Below are 24,015 nucleotides of genomic sequence, written 5' to 3' on the forward strand. Positions count from 1 at the left end.
TGAGCTCAGTGAGGCTTCGTAGCTTACCGATATAATTTTCGAGGTCAGTAATCAAAACCAGGGTTGATACTTATGGTGCACCAGATAATTCTTGATTTTTCTGAGAAAATAAAATGATTTTGAGTGAGCCTTAGAATCATCAAAACATGGTTCTTTGTCGTAATAGTTAGGGAACAAACGGTTTCCATTGCGATATGTCTTAATATCAAATTATCTGGAAATCATAATCACAAAGGGTAATAAAACATATTAGCAATATTTGGCTATGATGAGCTCAGTCATCTTCATTCAGCACCAGAGTGGCGCCACCTGTCCGCTCACCTGGGTATGGAAACCAGAACCGGCTTTTGACAGGAAACTTTTCCCCCATTATGAACTAGTTTGAATCTCTAATGTTTTATTTAATCAATGTTAATATCCTGTATTGAATAATCAATGTTGATTGTCGGTCCTGAATAAGATCATCCTTCAGTCGGTGATGTTGGTTCGATTTACTTAAATCCTTAGCAACCCTTGAACAATGTTGAATGAACAAAAAAAACAAACAACGCCAACTAGCAAAACAGACACAAATTATTGAATTGATTTTATTGGAAGCAACAAATCCTGACATGACATTGTTAAAAAACACAAAGTAATTTAAAAGTAGTTTTATAGTTTTTTATTTATCTGTTACATCTATTCCGTCACTAGCCTGGATCAGTACATCCCTCATGATTCTTAAGGCTCCTGGTTCGCAACCAACTCTCGCTGTTGTAATTTTTAACATGGTTACTTTAGAGATGTTTGTTCTTGCCCTTGTTAGGCTTTTTTAAATTTATTTAGTGAAGGCATTTTACTCTGCCTACATGATGTAGCGTCGTTATTTCAAATTGTGTTTTGGGGCCAAAATGTAGTATTTCGTGGCCACAAATTAACGTTTGGGTTCATAGTACAGTATGCTGTGTTTTATGAAGTCATGCTTTCCTCACTTTTTTAACAGATCCTCAAAATATTCCTGGATCCAATCGTCAATCAGTTATGATTCCTAAACCTCCGTTCCTTGTCCTACTATCAACGTTTTCATCCATTTCCTTGAAATATCTTTACAACCTTTTCAAGTAGTTTTGCAAACACAGAGGATGGAGTTCACAGCGTCGTAAAAGCATAATCTCCTTGGCAGAGGTAAATATTACACAAAGCAAATAAGAAAGCTGACGACCACTGCTGTAAAATCCTGTGAAGAATCTGAAAGATAAACTTGTTTGTGCGTGTAAACAGAGGTGATCTGCAAACCTCCCTGGGCATATATTTACTTTGACACAGTGAACTTGCCTCGGGGGTTTCTCGCAAAAATAGCGAAATATTCTCAACTGGCCTCTTCCTGCTTTTTCTTTTCCTTGCCACGTAGTCAAGTGACGGTGTTTAGGCAGTATATTCGGAAGTTACACGATCAAAGAAAGAATCCATACAAGAAACCGCTGTTAATCTTTAAGCACCATCTTTTAAAGTGAAATTTCAACTATAATTAATGACAATACATAAGAGTCGTTGATACATTTTGTCACTGTTGATTCACTTCTTTATGGTTTTGTACGCCGGGGTGACGGTATGAACATTATTTCAGTAGTCTGATCAAATCTGTGTGTATTTAAGATTCAATCTTCTCTGTTCAGATGCCACCAGATGATACTATATGATTCATACATGTGTTCTCAGGCGTCACAACATTCGATCATATCCAAACTACTCTGCCTCAAGCTTGGAAGAAGAGACTCTCTTCCAACTTCCCTCCGGCCGTTTGTAAACAAACCGCTGCCAGAAGAGTAAAACTTCAAGATTGTCAAAGTCAACCTCAGCTTTATCTATATCTTTGCAAGGAATGTGACAAAAAAAATATGAATACTGTATCTATATATTCCACAGCACTTTATCTATATAAAATAATAGTAATAATTTCCTTTTTTTCTTAATTTTACTTTTATCATAGTTATTTTATGATTTATACTTTTTTTTTAAAGTTTGTATAAAATAAAATATATATATATATTTTTTTAGTTACAATAGACATGCAAATATTATATTCTATACTTCTATATGCTATAGCGTTTGAAAATATGTTGCAATTATACCTTGGGATCCTAGATGACAGCAGTCATTATGTTCTCCACAGCTAATGGCGATGACTGAGGACAAGCGGATACAGTCGACTCCAACAGCCTTTATAGCTGTTGTTTGGACATATTTTGGTTATAACACAAATGAACATGACGACTTTGTGAAGTAAATTTGTCAAAACCAGGGACAATCCTGCATCATTGGGTCCTACAGTATCACAGTATATCAGAATATTTCATATTATTGTTGCTGTGTCGTGATACTTATTGTATCGACAGCTTCTTTTCAATACACACCTCTAATCCATTAAGTGCTGGAGTGACAGTTGTATGTCATGTCATGTTGGGTAAACCTGTGACACACAATTATGACCCAAACGATGGTCGGTATAATCCTGACCTCTCGATCTGAATTAAACTCAATTGAAACACATTTTTTTAACGCAAACACGCATGTTTTTATTAAGAATTTTCATTAGGTTCAGGCATTTATTACAATATGGTGGTGCATGTTGGCACAGCGACTGATAATTTCACACACAATTTAAAAACAACCCAAGCACTACAGAGAACATGTTGGTGCGAAGATCTCAACTGAAGGATGCAGGATGATGAGATCATCAGAAAATATATTTCAGGTGATGTAGTAGCGACTATTATCAGTGAGAATAAAAACGACTGTTTAGCGAGGTTTTGTTGTAGCTAATGCTAACGTTCATCTGGGAACTCCACTATGTTTCGCTTAATATAGTATGAAGGACAAACGATGATAAATCCAAAGCTCTAGAATTGCCACGATTATCAAAACCATTAGTGTTATCATGGTACTTTACTCTTCTCTATCAGGTTTGGTGCTGATCCACCATTGAGCCAAATGTTTTGGTTGTTTTATGTGAAGAAAAGTATTTTTCTTTTCCTAAAGAAAAGCTTGATCAGATTGAATATGCACAGTGGAAAATATATATATAAATGGTTCTTACTTATAAAGTGCTTTTCTATGTTTATTTAGCAGCCAAAGCGCTTTACACCGAGTTACGCATTCGCCCATTTACACACAAAATCACACACTGATGGGAGTAGGCTGCGACGCAGCGCACCAGAAACCATCAGGAGCAACCAGGGTAAAGTGTCTTGCTCAGGGACACAACGCCACAATCTCGTCTGGAACTGGTATTGAACCCACAACCTCTCAGACCATGAGCCAACCACTCCACCATCTGAGATATGACGCCCCTAAACAATTTTTTTGTAAACAACTAAACCGTCTGATTAATCTTTGCAGTATAGGTGGGGTTCGTGTACTTCAAGCTTCTCTGACGGAAGCATGAAACGTAAAGCACTGCTTGACTAACTTCATACTCACAACAAAAGTGGTCGCACAGTCTTATTTTTAGATCGAATGCAAATCCATCCCACGAATAGTGGATGAACTTTTTTTCGCAAGTTCTACGCCTCACCACTAAAGTAGAAATGGTTTCAATTTATCTGCATATTTTTGCATTTGTAGACGTTAAAGCAGTTATGGGTAGTTTTGGGTATCTACCCTTTTTGTACTTAAATATTTGCATATAACTTATGATGACACATCAACTTAAAACTAGTTGAATGACTTGCATACTGTGACTTGAGGTGTTTTGTGTGATTTTTATTTTCACTGTAAAAGTTGTTGGGGATGGTGTGAACATGCTACATATCGCGCTGGTTGTGGGGGGGGGGGCAAATTATGGTACAAAAACAAGTAAGATTATTTACAAAGCCATTATAACGCATATCATATTTCATTATCCACAATCGGATTCATTGCCTCATCGGTATCCATCCTTCATTCAGACAATGGAAGTCCAATTCGTCCAACTGCTGCAAACCGGGACACGTTTAGCGAGTGCTCATGGGAAATGTGGTCTCCCGTCTGGCTAAACGCTAACGTTAATTCTCTGTTATGACAAAGAAAGCGTCCCATTGGTCCATTTTCTAACCTGTGGGGGCGTGGTCGTGTCAACTGGACCTTTACAAACGTTGCTTTCTGTGTCGTGTCGATGCTTAAATGAACAGAATAAAATATCAATGTTCAACAACAAAAATGTACAAGAATAATGTGACTTAGTAGCTGATGACATGGGAGTCTCTTCACTGTCTGGACAAAAAAAAACATCTTTTGGTGTGAGTCAAAAGACAGTTGAAAAGTGGCTGTTGGTGACTTTGTTGCCTGGAAAAGTATTAACTTAACTTACTACACTCCTATGGGAGTCGACCCCAAACCCTGAAAGGCATTTGTAAACGGGCCTCACATTAAGAGACATTTATATCACTTCTGTTTTACTTACTAGTAGTGTCAGACAGTAGGTTATTTTTAAAGTAACATTAGTCGGTGACAATTAATGCGTCAAGACACTTTTTTTCGGTCGATATTACTCCACAAATAAACTGTAAACTAGTGAAAATTATTGGAAAACCAACTCTTTTTTTACCGTTTCTATCCGAAGAATCAGTCGGTGAATATAATGCCGACAATAAAACGGTTCACAAATGGATGGCGATCCCTGTCCAATGGTCAACAAACAACTGAAGGTATGAGTCGCTTAAAAAGTCATTGGCACTCAGAATTGATTATAAGCAGCTGTCAATCATATGCTGGAGGTGATGGAGTTTAAAGGGGTGTTGATGTACTGACTATGAAAGAAACTATGATAAAAACGACTGACACTGATACTCTTGGTGGTATAAAAGTGTGCGATAATGCTTTTTTATGCAGCTATTTGTGGTGGACAAAGTCATTTGTAACCTGTACGGTAATGAGGTAGTCATTGACATCCTTTTGTGAGGTTGATCCACCATTTAATCTTCCCCCCTTTAGTCCATCAGCGCCGCGTCTCCTCGCTGCCATGATAGATATTTAACGATTGGCCTTCGCCGAGTGTTGGCTCACGCCGGCCCTCAGCTGTAATTTTCATCAGACAGAACCAGAGATGGGTCGTGGAGAGCCAGATACTGATGATAGTCTGGGCCCGCGGTCACGGCGAGCCCGCCGGCTGTGACACCCAGCAGCAGCAGCAGCAGGTGCCTCCTCCCAGCATGCTTTGCTCGTGTCGATTTTATCGTCCTGTCACTGGTGTCACGCTGCCGCCGAAGAGCTTTTTTCTAAATGAGGGGAAATGTCGCTCCTCTCAGGTAGGACTTTGAATGTGCGACGACCTGGCTGTCTGCTGACCGCATTTAGATTTATATAAGCAGACGCTTGGCCGACGAGACCGGACAAGCAGCGACATAATCTGCCCTGAAACTTGAGACCAGAGCAGCTCCACAAGGTAGACAAGCGAAGTGTTCCCAGTGAAACTGAAAATGAAATTATTCTGTTAAAAAAAATAACAAAATAAAGTTCATTTATCATCAGGTACACCACTTTGTTGAATAATATATACATATATATATATGTATGTATGTATATATCTATATATAAAAACATACATATATATGTATGTATATATATGTATCTATATCTATATATCTATATATACAGTATATACATACATATATATATATATATATGTGTGTTTGTATATATATATATATGTATGTATGTATGTATGTATGTATGTATAAATATATATATATATATATATATATATATATATACAGTATATATGAGAGAGAGATTGAAGTTGTATCATCATTACCTCAAATTTCCCCAGACAGGGAAGAATAAAGGATCTCAAAATCAAACAGGAGCTTAATTAAAAAAAAAAAAAAAAAAAGAAATTCTTGGAAGGGTATTTAATGAATAATCTTAAAATTATTCAAATGTCAATAAGAAAAAATGTCAATAAGGACATGATTTCATTTCTATGCAATAAATAGGGTTGGGACCTCAAAACTAGATTGGACCCCTTTTTTATTTTCTTTGAATGCCAAAAGATAAACACACCAAATTATCTTGTTTTGGTTGTTTTATGTCAATAATTTTGATATCTTGCATTATCTTTTGATCTTCGTTGAAGACAATGAGATGCATCTTATGTCCAAAAGAAACCTTAAAAACAGCCAAATTGTATTTTTATTTATTTAAAACCTCTTTTTTTTTTAAGAAAATACAGTCCTTCATATCGCTCAGATAATTGTGTACATGTGGCGAAGTCTTTGATTGAAGTCATTAAATCAATCGTTCCAAACATATCTTTCTTTTTTAAAGATCAATACATTGTCAAATGTTTAAAATTGATAAAAATCACATGTAATTCCTGTCAAAACACACAGTTTGAATTTAATTAAATAAAGGTTGGACCACAAATCTTAATAATTGTAAATACAACTTTGCCACGTAACCCTTAAAAATGTACTACATTAAGAAAAAGCAACATAATTTTCCTTGTGTTCCTTTTTCTTAATTTCCGTGACTGGGTATTGAGAATTAACCTTATATTGTTTCTGGTTAACTAAACTATCTTGTATTTTCATTAATTATAAATGTGGGTTTTCTTGTTGGTTTAATCAATGAGATGCACTTTATATCCAACAGAAACCTTCAAAAAAAAAAGCAAAATTTCTATTTTTATTTACCTAAAACCTCTCAATTTACTAAAACGCATTCTGTCCCCGACGATCGGATCGATAATCGAAAAATAAATCATTGCTTTAGTGAAAGACTACGGTAAGAATGAAGCAGGTGGACCTCCGAGCAGATAGACCAACAAACACACACCTCAGGGAAAAGCCTGCTGCTTCAGTGTTCACGTTCCGATTGGCCGCTCATTCACACGCTGTCTGTTCACCTCCCCCCGACACACACACACACACACACACTAACACACACACACACTCGACCGGCCTGTCTGTTTGCATCCGGCCTCATCAGCTCATTTGTTTGGAGCGCTGCCAGCAGAGGGAGGAGGGGTGGAGGATAACGCCGGGGTCGGAGGTCAACAGGATGTCAGGTGGGCCGTGCTCCCGGGGCGGAACAGGAGGGGCCTGGGCAGGAAGGGGAGGAGCCTGCAGGGAAGAGGGAGGAGGGAGTTGTACTTGGACTGGAGTGTGTCAGGAGCATGTGGGAACTTTGCCAGCAGCGAACTGAACCGTAGGTCTGAATCTAAAGTATGTTTCTCTTCCCTTCTTCCTCCTCGTCCGGCTGGTCGAGGCGCTCGAATGTGGCTGCTTTCACTTCCTGGTTTGTGTGTGTGTGTGTGTCTGCCGAGAGAGTGTGTGTGTCGGCGCATGTGCGAGCGGCAAGTGTTGCTCTCGCAGTGTGACGTACAGTCATTGAAAGTTGCCGTGACCTTTGACTGCGCGAGTAAGTAGGACACCGTGGCCGGCTGGAAACTCATGGTACGACGAAAGTTCAGAGCCGTGATTGTACATAGAGAGTCGAGCTTCAGCTATAAATACTCACTTTGATGTGTGTGTGAGAGTGTGTGTGTGTGGCCGGAGACGATGTACACGCCGACTTGCCTCACAATAGCTTTGGGGAACCATTTGTGAAGTGTAGTTTTGTAACAGCCATTAGCAATAAAGTGGTTTGATTTTTACGTAACACAAGTACACACACAAATGACCTCAAACTTGATTTCCCTAGCAAACTAAACCAACACGTTTCAAATCTGACTTGTCACATAAAAATGCCGGATCAGTTATTGCAATAAAGGTGGGGTAGGTGTTCTTCAAAACTTTGATTTAAAAAGAAAAAAAAACGAACTCTGGCGTAAGAATGTTGAATTAAAAGTCCTGAAAAAACAAAACTCTTAAAGCTTGTTTAAGTTGTATCAGTGTTCAGAGAACCGGGAGGACGGGATGAATCACAGTTGAGTTTGATTGACATATCACTATCCAATCACCGAGACTTTAAAGAATATTATATATCCTGGGTGACTACAACTTTAAACTAGTAGTGTTGGAGAATTTGAGTAACCGGCTAAAATGAAGTATGAGTATGAAGGGTGTTTAAAACGTGTAGCAACACGTGTTCTAAAAAAAATAATTCAGTTATTATTCCCAATTAAATATTCTGCAACATAATTCAATTTAACTCATGATGGTTTGTTTTATTGTTGTTAAAAAATGTACTGTATCAGTGGATTTTCCACAGGGGCCACACTATATACCGGAAAAGTATATATAAATAATGTAAGTATTATATAAAATAAATTGTAAAATTTGACATAAGGCTTGCTTTTATGCTCCAAATTAATTTTATGGAAAGGAAATGCACACAAAAATATGTTAAATTGAATTATGGATGTAAATACAAAATTTAATTTTTAGTTAGCCATAAGATGTATAACCATGAACACAATCAGGTTATATATGTAGGAAGGAAACTGACATTTTTAAGATTTTGTACCAAAAACTACCAGCAAATCAAGAGGGATTATTAATTTAAAATAATCTAAGACTGCTTGAACAAGATTTCCTCTGAGAACGATGGTCACCAACCTTTTTTGTTGCTAAACCTCATCATCACGTGCATATCAATCCAATACTCGGTTTCCTAATCTACTCTAAAAGCAGATTTATAAAGTTATAATACATTTTTATTTCAATCTAATTCATGGATCTTAATCCCTGTACATGACATCCCCACGACTGCGACCCCCCCCCCCAAAAACATGTCATTTTCAAGCCTGAAAAGTGTATAATCTCTGCCATCATTTATTATTTACAGTGAAAAACTAATCAATGCAATATTGGCCCAACATCCACCCTGGATCCCATCATTTAGCGCCCTACCGAACACCCTTCTTCCCACACCGTCTCTTCCATTATCCCTGCGTCTCCTCCTGAGGGAGCCTCTCGTCTGTTCCCGGTAATGAGAGGCGTCATGCATCTCGCTTGTTTTGCACACTTCTCCTCCACTTCCCCTGCGTTCGGCCTGACCTGCCGCCGCCGCCGCCGTGGCGTCTGATTCGCAGACTGGCACCTGCTAAGTCTAGCGAAAATCCTTCGCCATTTCCCACCTCCACAACCTTGACAGGGATGTGTTGCGAGAGCAGCCTGTGCTAGAGCCGAGCTCGGAGTAAGGGAGGGAAGGTTAATGATGGGAGATGCACTCCAGAAATCATGCCCTTTTTTTTTGTTTGTTTTTATTGAAAATATTCAGTGTTATGCTTTATTATTTCATTTATATTCCACGTATATTTGTTACAAATATGTTTTTTTGACTAGTTTTTCTTCAAATCATTTATTTTTGATTGTATATGTTTTTTTTAATTACTTAATTTGGAGTTTTTTTTATTTAAACCCTAAAAAAACTGTTTTATGGCACATTTCTAGCTAGAAACTGTTATTGACTAGCTTAGCTATAAAGTAGAGCATTCTTGTTATGTTGCATTAAGGGAATATGTCAACTCTAACTCCTAAAAAGAGCAAATAATTGTATTAAATTGTGTGTAAAATTATTTGCTTGAGACCTTGTCTCCTGCCTGATTTCAATTCATGTCTGTGGTATCATTTAAAGAAACGGTGTCTGTTTGCGGTGGGGCGACATAACAAGGCATCATTTTTAATACTATATTTAAAGAAAGTTTTGAAATATTTTTAAAGAAATTGATAGGTTCCAGTAAGACCTGGGAAAAGTGAGGGGGGCCGCATGAGGCCTGTAGACTGTATGCATGAGGTTAAAGGTCATGTAAAACATTTTATGTTGTATTTGATCTTTATTATTCATAAAGTATCACAAAGTTTGACTATAGTGTTTGAAAAAAGGGCTTTTATGATGAAAAGTTTTATAAGATGATCATTTTATCATATTCCGTTTGATTTTTATTACTTTATTTTATACTTATTGCTTCCCTAATTTCGCGAGGTGATCCCTGACAACATCCGCTGTGTAAAATGTGGCCCCTGAAAAAAATGTAATTGCAAACAAAACAAAATGCTTGTAATGTTGTGGCTCAGATTTAGGAGGTAGACTGCAAGATTTTTGGTTTTACTATAAACTCCACTTGAAGCCGCAGATTAATTTCTTAAAAAAAAGCTTATCAAAATCCTTAACACAATACTGCATTCTTGCACCCAAAAAATCCAACTGGAATCTGATCCAGATTAGTGTTTTCATGATGACATCCTGGAGCTGGAAATGTGCTTTTTTTCATATAATTCTTGTGATTGATGGCAGTAGATGGAAGTAGTTAATGGAAAAATCACTCAAAACTCTGACAGAAATCTCATTGTTTGTGTAGAATTGTTGACCTTCTTTGCTGCAGACCAGACGGTGACTAAGCAGCGACGACTCGATTAAGTTAAGCAATTTAATAGACCGACTGGTGAGTGACACTTTTATGACAAACTTTTTTTTTTTTTGGACTTCTTGCACTAGTGACGTAGCAACTTGTGCAACTTTCGTTCAATGACTTATCTTTGTTCAGATTTTATCTAAAAGTGATTCATGAACGACAAGCAGACGACGAGTATTTAAAAAATGTACATAAAGGGAGCAGATAGTTGGATATAATACATTTATTTAATGTCCAACATGTTGAGAACTGTCATTTAAGGGTGGAGGATAATATTCTGGACACAATCTAAGCCACAGTGCAAGTTTCCCTTTCTCTTTTCCACCTTTTCTACTGCTGTCAACCGTCCTCTATCTTGTAAGAGCGCTCTCTAGTGGCCATTCATGGAAGCGTTCTTCATGCTGTAACACGCCTCATATGTTATTTGTGCGAGGATTTGTTTTATATTTGCAAATATTTTATATTAAATGTGCCTTAAACGACAAAACATGTTTTATTCTAATATTTAAAACATTATTTTCACATTTAAGTTCAACATTAACATGTGTATTTGTGCTCTGATGATAATGCAGACAAACTAAAATGCAACAAATGTTAGTTTTAATAACATTTTAAGTACATTAAATCATAAGTACGCCACACAAAGAAAAGGCTTTCTTACGCTGCATAGTGTCAGATTTGTGTCGACACGAGGTGCGTGTGCGTCTGAGTGTTTGTGTGTGTGTTGAATTGAAACCATAAATCAGCCCTGGACGCGTCAAGATGTAGATGGCCGTCATTTGTAATCATTACAGAGTTTCTGAAAACACCTACACGGGGGCGTAATGACACGGTGTCGGCGTGATGCTTTCGTTTTCATCGCCGCCACTATTTGGTATCAGCGTTTTAAGGGTCCAGCGTGGCTTATTGTTGGTAATGGATTATAATCATCGCTGATTTATCAGCTGTATTTTAGTGAGTTTTACACGGATGATGTTTTCAATGGGTTCTGCTTTAGGCTGAGTTGAAAGACCTAATAGATATATTGAGAAAGTGGATTCATCTCCAAACTCCAAAAGTATTCTAATTTTCATCAAACTACAAAAATGTGAGCATTAAAAGCTTTGTATTTCTAATTTTAGTTCATATGTTTAATTATTTAAATCAGTCACAAGAAGTACAACATTTTCCTTTTTTTTTTAACAATTTGCCTCACTTGAGTCATTATGTCTTTTTAAAAAGATACATTACAATGTTTATGGGCTTTTGGCTGTTTTTGAAAAAATACTGTCGGGTAGAAAATGCTTGTAAATTCAAAATTAGTTGCACAAAGGTACCCATTTTCCCCTCAATGTATAGTTTTTACTCTACTCTGAGCCGAAAATGAAACGGAGGTAGACACGCCTGTAGTAAGTTGACTCATCTACCACTTGCCAACGAATAATTGGCTTTCAAATTTGTACACTACCAAATATTTTATGATTAATTTAAGCGTAGTAGAAAAGTAAAATGGCTAATTAAAAAAAAACAAACTTGTCAGTCCTGAGCTACAGTTTTGAAAGTGGAGAACCCTTCTTTACCTAAAAGAGCGAAAATGACCAGTAGAGGTCCTCAGAGATGCAGATCGCCAGCACCAGAGTAAGAAAAAGAAAAAACTCCTCCATCCTTTAGTTTACCTTTTGATGCTGAACGGGCAAAGTCTGGCTTCATGAAATTTGATTTCTCCGTCTTGATCGGGTACTTAAGTCCTGCTGTTGTATTAGTCAATCTCTTTGTTGTGGCAGCAAAGCAAGAACTTCTATCTGCAACATGTCATCCTTATCTATCACAAAGACAAACCCATCTAAAGAACAATAATATATCCACCCTTACCTAAGTGTCTATGGAGACTTTTCTACACGTATTATCTTCTGCATGAATTTGTGTTGGTCTGTTCAGTCCCTGATACACTCGGACCAGTCCAATGTTCTGACCCATGTACCTAGAAGTGACTTCATGCGTACTCTGAATCAGAATCATATTCATACATATGTTATTTGTAGCATTTCTTGGCAGATGGTAAAAGACCAGCTTTGTTATTCAAAAACCACCACATTGTCATGAAGTAGTATCTCCTCGTTGTGTGCATCATGTGACCAAGAGATGGAAACATGGACTGCATAGAAGCTTTGTTGATGAAACTCAAGAGTTCAGATATGAGCTCTTGAATAAAACCATCTTTGTATCGTTCTATTCGTCCGTTAAAAATGTTGTTTTTTATGTACCGATCGTTAAAATCAACCATAAATTGAGGAAGATAAGCTTATTATTCTTTTCCATGACTGTAAATGTACATGAAATCCTTTTGAATAAAACTATTCATCGACGAATCAAAACCATACTTTGATCAACGTCGGATCAATTCTAACCAAAATGAAAACGCGTTACAGGTAGTTAAAAATCTTGAGTTTAGTAAATTTGAGTTTTAGTCATTTTCAACTCCAAGCAGTTTTCCTACAGGAAAAAAAACCAACATAATTTACAGTTTAAGAAAACAAAAACTTTTCAATTTAATATACTTTCAATAATCCGTTTTTCTTCTAGTTGTGACACCAAACGACGAAGCTAATACCCAAGCACTTCATTAATTCAGAAGTTTGTCACTCAGCCCGACATGTGAAAGGTTTGACTTGAATATTGAGTCTTAATGTTAATTTAATTAACAACGTGAAGTGACAACTTTTTTGGTAGAACAGGAAGTTGCTTTCTTTGTGTAAAATTTAGATTTCGAAAAAGAGAAAGGTGTAATTGCAGATTAATTGAAAATTGAAATTGTATATTTGGCCTGGAAAATAAAGAGAGATGAACCATATCGTTGGATTCTTAAATGGTAAAAATTAAACCAGATAATGTGTTTTCACTTCAATTATACTCGTATGATTATCAGTATGTAATGGAAAGAGTTTGATTTTGCTGCTATTCCCTTAGAGATTTAAGATAAAAATGTGTTTTTGAAGGCCTCGCTTGCTGTGAACTTAATCAAATTATTGGTTTTATTTTTTTTAAATAGCGATAACATGCTTGGTGGGCAGATAATTTCCCTAAATTGTCGAGTGTGTTGGTTACAAGGTGGGCCCTCACCTTCATACCTCGGATCATTCCTCAATCTGCCCCACGTGGAGTCGATCGTACGCCCGAGCGTCGATTTCTCCTGCGGTCGTCAGTCGACCGAGGTTTTTCCACGCACCGTGGTTTGTAAAATTACAGGTTTTCCTCTTTCGTTTCCTTAATTGTACGTCAGCGCGACACTCGCAGCGGCAGCTCCGCCAGCAACAGAGCGAACCGAACATTACTGGCCCAATTTGGACGAGGAATTAATGGAGTGTTCCAAGAGCGACACCTGTGGCTCTTCCAGCCTCTCTTACCTTTCTGAGCACTCTCATGTTCTGTCCTCACCCACTCTCCTCCTCCCCCAACCTCCCCTGGTCCATGTTTGAGGGAAGCCCCGCCCCCCCCCCCCCTCTACAGAATCGTCAGACCTGTTTGCATATTAACTGTTGAGTTGCCAAAAGAGCTGCTGCCCTGAGCCATGTGACTGCTGGAACATGTGGCTCTTTTTTTTCTCTTTCTGACTCTTGTTTGCTTCGCTTCAGAGGTGACGCTCGCCCACGATACATTATCTCTGAACTCGAATACTTCGCTTTCATTTTATACCTTTTTATTTTATGCTGCTATGACTAAGTGTTATCATTTCCTTATTTAAACATTAAGACATGCATATTTCTTAATGCTTTTCGAATACATTTTCAGATCAATATTTACTATAGCAATAGCAACTTTTTAACTTTTTATACGTACACCTTCTGTTAGTTTTCCTATTCAATCTTTCACATTTTAGAAATTATTTTGAATAACTTTGGTTTATTTACTTTTTTTCTGCTCCTGTTTAGGGTTCAGTGCAAAGCATTTTTCTCATTTTTCACTATAATGTCTCCTTCGGGATATTGTTTTTAACCTTTTAAGGAGCTCCTTTTGCATTGATTTTTGAAAAAACATAGCATAGTATAAAATCAAATACTTCCATAAACCAAGATTTAATGAGAAAAGGAAACATGGAAGCTATATTTAATGATGGTTCTGAAAAGGAAAGGAGTTTGGTACATGGATAGCAGTAATAAATGTAGCGCTAAATCAATTTGATTAAAGTAAATCTAATTTTGATGATTATTATAATTTATTTTCTTATATTCCAATGTTATTAACCAAAATAACGACATTGAACATTCATTGCAAATATTGAGTTTAACCATTAAGCGATTTTCTTATGGATAAAAAAGGAATTAAAATTTCCAGTGCAAAAGAACACTTGCTAGCTTATCAATTTAATTTGTACCACCCTTTTTAAAAAAATGTCATTCTAATGTTATAAAATATGTGATTTCTTTATTTTTAAAGATGCTATACAGAAATTTGTATATTAATACAAACTCATTAGATTTCATTAACATTTTACACTCCTGTGGGCCATGCCTGCAGGTTTTTGATACAACATGATTTCAATACAATCTTTTCGTGTTACAATCGTAACACTCTGCACGTCACACCTGCAGTGGAAAATATGACACATAATTATAGATATCACATAAATCAGAGTGACAAAAATATCTAACTAGAACTGGCTACACCAAAAGAATACGTAGATATATTTTCCGCACGTTTTTAAACGAGCAATGAAGAAGAAAAAAATACATCTGTCTAGTTTTGTTTCTGGCGCCACCTACTGTAGAGTCAGTGTAAACATTTTATTTCAAATCTTGATTTTTAAGCTTATTCAATTGCATTGTCGATTAGAATTAATAATATTAATTCAGCCCTATATTCAAGTGGCTGATGATTCCTTTAAAACCTACTTGAACCCAGATGGAACTTTATAAACTCTAAACATTGATCTGGTTTATGGTATTTTTCTGATGGAGAGATACTTGTAGGAAAAAAATACCCCAGAGGAAAAGGTAGTGATCTGGTTTAACTGATTAAAATCACATTATCTGTCAGATACTGAATCAAATACATTGATATCTTCATCTATGGACATTCTTATCTGGGATCGTCTGGTGCTTCACGTGTAGATCCTGAGCCGATTTGTCATTTTTATGAATCACAATGAGCCTCATTTAGTCTTTTAATTGTAGAACTCGACTCCAACCGGGTGTTGGAGCGAACGCGGCTCTCTCAAGCAGAGAGCGCCTGCTTTCAGGAGGCTGAGGAATGGAGTCCAAGCTCCCTTGTCCTGGCAGGTGGATCTGTCGCCGGCTACCGCTGCTCGCGCTCCGAGAAGAAACGGCTATTGTGGCGCCGACATAGCAGGCGGCAGCAGACCCTAACGTGTAAGCTAATTAGGACAGCGATAGGTGGGGAGGATGCCAGCGTGATGCCTTGCTTTTCGCATGAGTCAGTGGCTTTGAAATCTGCCTACTTGCTAGATTATATGATCCTCAAGCTGCGATGCCTGCTCTGTTAATTGTAAGAAATTGAAAAGCCCCCTTGAACGAAAGGAAAAATAGAAAAAAAAAAACATAAAGGGAGGTGTGTTTTGACAGAAACTGGCAACACAATGTATGCCACTATATGATATACTTAGATGTTGTATTAACAAGTATATATTTGTAGTATTGTTGAGTACTTGACTCTGGTGTTGCAGAATCTACAGACCACATGACTCTTGACGAAGTCGTAACTGTTTTCAAACCAAATGTCTCCAAACATCTGTTTTAAAAGCTGCTGGAATTGACTGTATCCTCTTGTCCTCAGTCATCGCTCGGATATTGCGGTATTTCGTTGTTCCTTTGGCTGCGCAGGATGTAATAACAGAAGTATAATTTCAACACAAAAGTAAACAAAAAAAAGTAGAATTACTTTCCTTCCCTTATACACATTTTAGTGTAATATAAACCATTAAAAAAAACTATGACGAAATAGAAAACCTGTGATATTCAAATGTATCGTTTTTTTCATTCACCGCTAACAATTAGTCGTTTGGATGTAATGACTTCCGCCATCTAGGGGCCACACATTTATTTGCAACACAAAAATAAACCCACATTAACTGTAAAAATAAATAAATATTTTTATTTTTTACACACTTTGTCAGATAAAACATTTCAAAATTTTGAATTCATGTTCTGTTAATTATGGATAGAGAATTGTGAAATAAGAAAATCCAATATTTAAGTAAATGGATATTTTCTTCCATCTTTTATTACCTACCTATTATTATTTCTACACGTTCAAAATTGTGTATTTAATCTCCCTTTTCACCTTTTTCTGAGCATGTTTTGAGCTGAAAGCTCAAGGACTCATCAACATGACGTGGTCACCGATGACGTCAGAGGCCGGTGTCGTCGAAGACGTACGCTGGACTCATATTGTTCCGGATACATGGAGGTTTAAAGACCAGTATCTGTGGGTTCCTGCTCCTGAACCCTCCCCTCCTGCTCCGTTGGGCCCTGGCTGCCGGCCAGCCATGTGTCTCATCATTCCCGATAGCATGTGCCAGCTGCAGCACATGGCCTCTACATCATCCTGTTGGCGTGAGACCCGCTTCGCTCGTGACCGTCTTCAACTCTGGCTCTTGCCCTGGACCTCTGCAGGGTTGCCGGGCACATGGGGGGGTTAGAGAGAGGACGAGATCTCAGCTGGTCACGAATCCTAATCAATAATAACGACAACAAAAATCACAAAAAAAGGCCGATAACCATATGAATATTTAATTCAATTTAAAGTCTTTTCTACATTTTATGAACCTGGTGACGACCAAGAAATGTTCATTTAGATTCTGCTTTATTTATTCATGCTCTCTATGGACGGACCATAACATGCATCCACTACATGTTATTTTAAATGAGTTAGTCCTGAATTCAACGTAGATTAATATTCATGTTGGTGACCTATAGAGATGTCAGTGTTTAAGATAAGGGAAATAATTTATGTATTTAAACGATAAAAGTAAAACTGATGTTGAAGGAAAGTAATATTTTTGTTAAATAACAAAAGCAAGTTTTTCATGTCATATTTTTCATTCCTTATATTTATTGGTGTTCCTACAGCTGGTTGAAATCATCGTTAAATAGTAGTAGAAGAAGAAGCTGTCGCGTCATTTCCTGTTTGATTTGAGACAGTACTACCCTGTCGAGAATTTGCGTACTAGTTAGTAGGTACACTATCCTGATGCATACTGCCAGTGCAAAAGTATGTATTCGATTTGAGACACAGCACTACTTCCTGTTTGGCAAATATATACTGTGGTACAATTTTGAGTTTGAACGAGTTTCATTACGTTCACAATATCCTGAGTCATGACTTTGCTAGCGAGCAGTGATATTTAAAGTAGTCGACACACAAAATAAAGCTATTCATCAATTAGTAATGGCCTTATTTCGTCCTGCCAAATATCTAATGCATAGCTTGTAAATATTTTCTCAATTGTATATTAAAATAAATGTTGGCATTATGGTCACAAGCTGACAAATTGAGTTAGAAGTTGTAACTTTTTTAGTTTCCTGTGGCAAGGTATGGAAATGTATAGTGATTCTTGTTCTTTAATGCTTATTTATGAGTTTAAATACTTATTTTTACAGTTGTTTTTGAGCACTTGTTGTTCCCAATGTTTTTATTTTACTATACAAGTGTGAGAATGCTTGTTTTTTACTATACTAGTTAAAAAATAAGTTTATAAAATATAGGCTTTTATCAAGAAAAGGTAAAACTTGGCTCTGGGCTGATGTTTTTTTGAAAAACATTTATGAAAATCAAAGCTTGAATCAAAACAGATCGGTAACATATTGTGGTTTTCATATCTTTGTAACGATCTTTTCTTTGCCACTTTGCTAGGATATCGTGTAATCTCTTAGCTAGACTCAAGAGTTTTCCTCTGTTCAAAGTTAAACCTAAAAACCAAAAGTGAATGAGGTCCTTGACAAGCTGCTTTTTGTTCTTACTAGCATCTTTCTCAGCTCGTCCTGATCATGTCCGTCCTGTATGTTATACAACATATAGATCCCGAGGCTCCGCATACAAGTTTTTCCACGTCACCATGGGGTGAAATTCCTTGTACGGTCTTATCCCGCCTTAAGTAAATACTGCTCTAGTTGTTGTGGCCGTGGTTCTGATGCACATTCCTGGCCCAGAGTTGAGTTTTTAAATGGGTCACGTTCAACCTTCGTCACAGAGCTCTTTTGCTGATCATTGACCAAACGAAGTATCGCGGTCTTTTGGTTCGACCTGCCATTGTGTTTTGACTATATGAGCTTCTGGGAGAGGAATTCTAGTCCGTAACGTTCCCAGAATTTAATTTCTAAAAACTTTTAACGATTTAATTTGAGTTTGTATGAATGAGTCGTGTTTTTTTGCACGAATCAGTGGCTCTAAAATCTTAAACTTTTAAGTTTATTGTAAGAATTGTAAGTATAGGTGCATTGATAATCTGGCGATACAGGGGCAACAATATTGTGATACTGTAGTATCAAGGATATATTTGTAGTATTGTCCGAGTACTTGACTCTGGTGTTGTAGAATTTACAGACCACATGACTGTTGACAAAGTCGTAACTGTTTTCATTATTTTTGTCTAAAAAATCAGATTTTAAAGCTGCTTTAGTCGACTGTATCCTCTCGTCCCCAGTCATCGCCGGGATCGTGCAGGATTTCATAGTTCATTTAGCTGCTGATTTAAAAACTGTATTTTTAAAGTTCAAAAAATCGAATTGGTGATGTTGAATATATCAATACAGTGTTGTGAAGAAATATCACAATATTTAAGTGTATCTTATGTATTGTCTCCGAGGGCCGGAGAGGGACCCTCGAATAATCGAACGTGGACGACGGGGCCCCCGGGTCGGCACCGTCCTCCGAGCGATGTTTGTCAATTATTCAGCACTAACCTACATTGAGAGAGAAAAAAAGGGGTGGGTGGGGAAAAAAAACAACAAAAAAAACAAACAAGAGCCGGCGCCGACAATGTGTTTGTGGGAGAAATCCAGGACTTTGGGGGTTAAGTTTTGAAAGTTAAAGTCATAACTGCTAGCACCATCTGCTGGCCTACTTCCTCACAAAAGAGTGTGTATGTGTGTATGAAAGAGAGAGAGAGAGGGAGAGAGAGAAAGAGAGGGAGGGAGAGCGAGCGAGGGAAACGAGTCTGGGTTTTAACGACATCTCTAATATTCATGCTGATGCATTTTGCTGCTTTGTGCTTTCATTTTCCGCCGAGCCGCCTGCTAGTCCTGAGGTCGGCGAGAACCCGCGGACCGTACGGGACGAGAGACGACGAATAACTAGCAGAACAAGAAGGGGAAAAAAGCTGAAGAATCTTCCTTTTTTTAAAAATTTTTGTTGGTTTTTCTTTAGCGTGTTGGTTAATGGAGTAAATGTACCTTACCCCGGCCGGTCGGAGAGAGGGTTAAAGTGCAGAAGGGGAAGAGGAATCAATGAGCGAAGGTGGGGAAAAAAAAAAGGATCAACTTTGACACGCGGCGTGGACGACTTCGCCGAAGACCCCGGACCACGACCGGATCGGAATGGGAGCTTCCTGGACTGCCACGCACCTCCTCTACCGCCCACGGAGCTGCTCCCCCGTCGCCCTGTAGAGACGAACCGGAGAGAGGGAGCGAGAGAGAGGGGGAGAGACAGAGCTCCCATGCACTCCTCTTGAGCCCAGCCTGCTGGGGGGAGGAGGAGGAGGAGGAGGAAACCAACCACTCTCGCACCGAGTAAGGGGGGGGGGGGGTAGGAGGAGAAAAGGAGCTGACCGGGGATAGGAGGCGGCGGCGGCGGAGGAGGGGGGGGGACGCCAGTTTGAGGAAACCGTTGAGAGAGACCCGGGAAAAAAGGAGTCTCCAACGACCGGGCCACGGCGAAAAAAGAAGGGACGGTGAAAAGGTTAGCCCCGGCGAAGAAGGTGGGGGGGGAAAGCAGAAGAAAAAAAATGTCTACAGTGAAGAGGCCAAGAGGAAGGGTAAGTGAGCCGCTCCGGGGAGGGGGGAGGAGGAGGGACGGTGGAGGTGGTGCTGGTGGTGGGGTGGGATGGGGGAGGCGGCGGAGGAGGAGGGGCCGGCAGGAACTGAACAACCTCCTCTGCTACTAGCTCATGCTGCACTGCCGCCATCTTGAACTCATTGCTGCTGCTTTTTTTTTTTTTTTTTCCTTTACTCTTGTACTTGTCGTTTTAAAAACCTTATCAAAGAACAGTCGCCCATCCCCCTCTCTCTCTCTCTCTCTCTGTTGTGTACTCATTCCAAAACGTAGTCCCGTAGTTCATGTTTGCGTCGCCTCCACAAGTTCAGCCTGTCACTCTCGAACCACCTTTTTTCACGTGAAACCGAGGTGTTTTTTCCACGACGGGAACCGGCCGCGACCGTACCGTACTTCCAGTTATTTATAGATGCGTTCCACGGCTGCGGTGCTCCGATTTGCTGCATTTATCTCCAACCTAAACCCCCCCCACTACCACCACCACCGCACACCCCTCCTCTGTTTTGAAATGTTGTCCTTCCTTTTGCAGCGTTCTTCCCGCTCTAAAGCTTTAGTTTCAACCCTCCCCCCCTCTCACTTTTTTTTACAATTAACTTGAATGAGAACATTCCAGCATGATCCAGTCAAATGCTTCCTACTGGCCTCAGCAGTGTTGCACACGTGAATAAGCTCATGCAGTACTTGTGTGTACATCTGCATCCTACATCCTCCTCAACTTCCTCTTGCACACAACCTGTTTTTTTAGCGTACAACCATTTCCAGTTATAAATAAATGTTTTTTTTGTTTTTTTTATTTGGTAGGAGGATTCATTCATTTCTTTAACCAACCTCCTCTATTGACTCCACTGTAAAGCCCTCGTGGAGGAACAAACGCAGTCGCGCCATGTATTATTCACATATTATCACGTATCAGCCAGGCTGGATTATTTATGTCCTGAAGACTCAAAGAAAAGCTGCCGCACCGTGTCCACGTTTGCTCCTGAAGATATATTTTTTTCATCAACCTAGCCCATACAAAACTGTATCATGATCAATGTGTTTATCGTTTATTTGTACTGCTTGTGATCAAGAGTTTATTGCCTACTTTCATGATTTATTATTGAAGTTAAGCTCCAAAAAGTCGCAATACAATAAGAATTTAAGTACAATAATATCTCCACTTCTGTCCTTTTCGATCGTCGTCCAAACCGTCCAGAGGTCTGGGTGTGTTGTCGTAAATTTTTTGTGCGGTTTGTGTGTGATTGAATAGGAAGTAAGTGGTCCAGTGATAACAAGGATTAGATCAAGCTTCCTGAAACCTCGCTTTGCTATGACAACCGAGTGGATCGAGAGCAGAACTTGTAACCTTTTGTGTGTCCGTCTGTCGATAAGAAAAATGGTTCTGAAAGTCAACAGAAAGGGGGGGAAAAAAAGTAGTGTTAGTAATCAATCAAGCAGAAATTATATAAATTGTCTAAAGGTGTTTTGTGTTGGAAAGAACGATGGTATTTTCTGTAAAGTAGCGTCCGCCTTTTGACACGTCAAGACACTCATTTCAGTCAAATTTACTCAAAGAAATAAACCTGTTAACTAGCGAAACACAAACTCTATTACCATTTTTATCTGAAGGTCGCTCTGGGAATATAGTGCCGAAATTAAACCGGTCTGAGGTACAAAAAAAAGGTTTAGGAACCCTTGTATTGGAGGAATTGAAATTGAATGGCTTCAAAAAAAAGTGGATTTTAAAATTGAGTTCCTAAGATAAGATTGCTAGAGCCGTGAAATCTATGGAAGGAAAGTATCTTGGCGCTTGAGTCAAGGATTTTGAGTCAAAAAGATTTTGTTGCATATGAACATTCTTCAAATCTTGATTCATAGAATATGATAAAATTGTTAATTTTGTTTTGTAAAGTCACTTAAAACGATCTTCTTGGTAGATCTTTGTGCGCATCTAATTTTGTCTGCCCTGTCGCCATGGATTTTCCTTCATTTTATTTTTCCAAGAAGTCTTGTTTTTATGTGAAGGGAACATTGGTTGGGTTTGAGGTTGGTTCCTTGCTCCCTTTTCTGCCAAGTCCTGATCATCCTTCTGACATTTAAACTGTTTTTTATTTGTCTAAAAGTCCTGTTTTTGGACGTCCAAGTCCTCGAGTGACATCCGATAAGTCAATCTTATGCTCATTTCCACTCCGAGTTGGTAATGTTTAGAAGTTTAAGCTGGCGAAAGGGAGAAGATAAATACTGTTTTTGAAATCCTCGCTGATGATCGGCGGTGTTTATTCTCTTCTCGCCCGTCGTCGCCATCTCATAACGATGCATACAGTTCAACCAGATCAAATTTCTGTGTACAGCTTAATAGTGCGCACAAAGATCACTAATGGATACATTTGAGATGGCAGTCACTCTTGCGTGGCGCTTCCAACACTACTGAAGTGTACCAAACAGGTCCATCCTCCCACCTCTTTATCTCCCAGCATCTGAGAGGAACACAGCTACACAGCTTTTTCTCCCTGGTTTGTTCACATTGCCTCCAGATAATTACACAATCTTCTTCTGAGTGACTGATGGATTCGACTGTCTTTCATCGTCGCACCGCTTGTTAAGTCGAGATTTCACTTTGGATATCGCATTACCAGCGACGTGCCTATTAAATGACACCTTTCCGTGATATATTTGGGGAATCGGTTTGACACGCTGCAGTCATTTTAAAGAGCAATTATCGAGGAAATCGATCTTGAAATTCAAGTTTTGGGGCTGCAAAAATAATAGTTGAGGGAACATGTGAACCATTTTATTTATTTAGTTATCCCTGGGGATATTAATGAATAATAAATGGTATATATTAACATGTGATATTCCTTCTACTACTTACTGGTACCAAGAGTTAAAATAAAATGTTTTGTTGTCCCAACTTTTACCTTATTCATTTCACTTCTAGATATTGTTGGATCTAAACTGTCGAGTCTATTTTTAATGCCATTTTTCAACTATACATTTGACAAACCTTTTCGACACAACGTGAAAACCAAGCAGTTTGATGATTATTAAATTCATTCTTTTTTTCTTTCTCTTTAGCCTCGAAAAAACACTAATGGTCCCGGAAGTCAACTACGGACCCTCAGTCCCCCTATGAAGAGCAGCTCATCGTCGTCCTCGTCGTCCTCGTCTTCGTCGTCCTCGTCGTCCTCATCCAGCTCCTCTTCGGAGAAGAAGAAGAAGAAGAGGTCGCGGCGGAAGCACCGTCAGATGGATTCGGAGCATCAGGACAAGCAGGAGAAGGCCAATCGGATAATATCGGAAGCGATCGCGAAAGCCAGGCAGCGCGGAGAACGAAACATCCCAAGAGTCATGAGTCCAGAAAGCTTCCCGAGCTCCTCATCGCAGCACAAGTCCCGTCGTGGTCATAAAGGAAATGGCAAAGCACGACTCAAGGAGAAGGCCAGTAGGAAGGCTTGCATCATCCCTTCTTCTAAGAGCAAGCAGAAATCTAAGATTGGGTGAGTGGCTGCAGAAATGTATTGATTCACATGTTTGTAATGATGTATTTCATACAGTTGGCAAAAAAGTCATTTTATAGCTTGATAGGTAGAAGGAAATGAGCGGTAAGCAAGTTATTAATCACTACTTGATTCTTGTTTGAATTCAGTACATCAAGATAAATTGAAGCAGTCCATCTTCAATCTTAAATACTTCTTTAAAATACATAGTATAACTGTTTAGCTCAGGGGTCTGTATTG

The 24,015-nt window shown here is 38.6% G+C and overlaps 1 protein-coding gene across 5 annotated transcripts in view; it reads left to right on the forward strand.

Annotated features, from left to right (window-relative positions):
* Window positions 1-24,015, forward strand: part of chd9 (chromodomain helicase DNA binding protein 9) — a 106,916-nt gene that overhangs the window by 15,510 nt on the left and 67,391 nt on the right. For 2 of the 5 annotated variants that reach the window (XM_087793526.1, XM_087793525.1), the window contains exon 3: window positions 23,354-23,775. In XM_087793526.1, the coding sequence (XP_087649652.1) occupies window positions 23,354-23,775 (422 nt within the window). Of the gene's footprint in view, window positions 1-7,091; window positions 7,169-20,132; window positions 20,283-23,353; window positions 23,776-24,015 lie in introns of those variants that run through there. The other 3 variants (XM_087793528.1, XM_087793529.1, XM_087793527.1) reach the window with 3 other exon arrangements.

This window comes from Callionymus lyra, chromosome 6, assembly GCF_982586985.1.
Source record: "Callionymus lyra chromosome 6, fCalLyr1.hap1.1, whole genome shotgun sequence".
NCBI classification, from domain to species: Eukaryota; Metazoa; Chordata; class Actinopteri; order Syngnathiformes; family Callionymidae; genus Callionymus; species Callionymus lyra.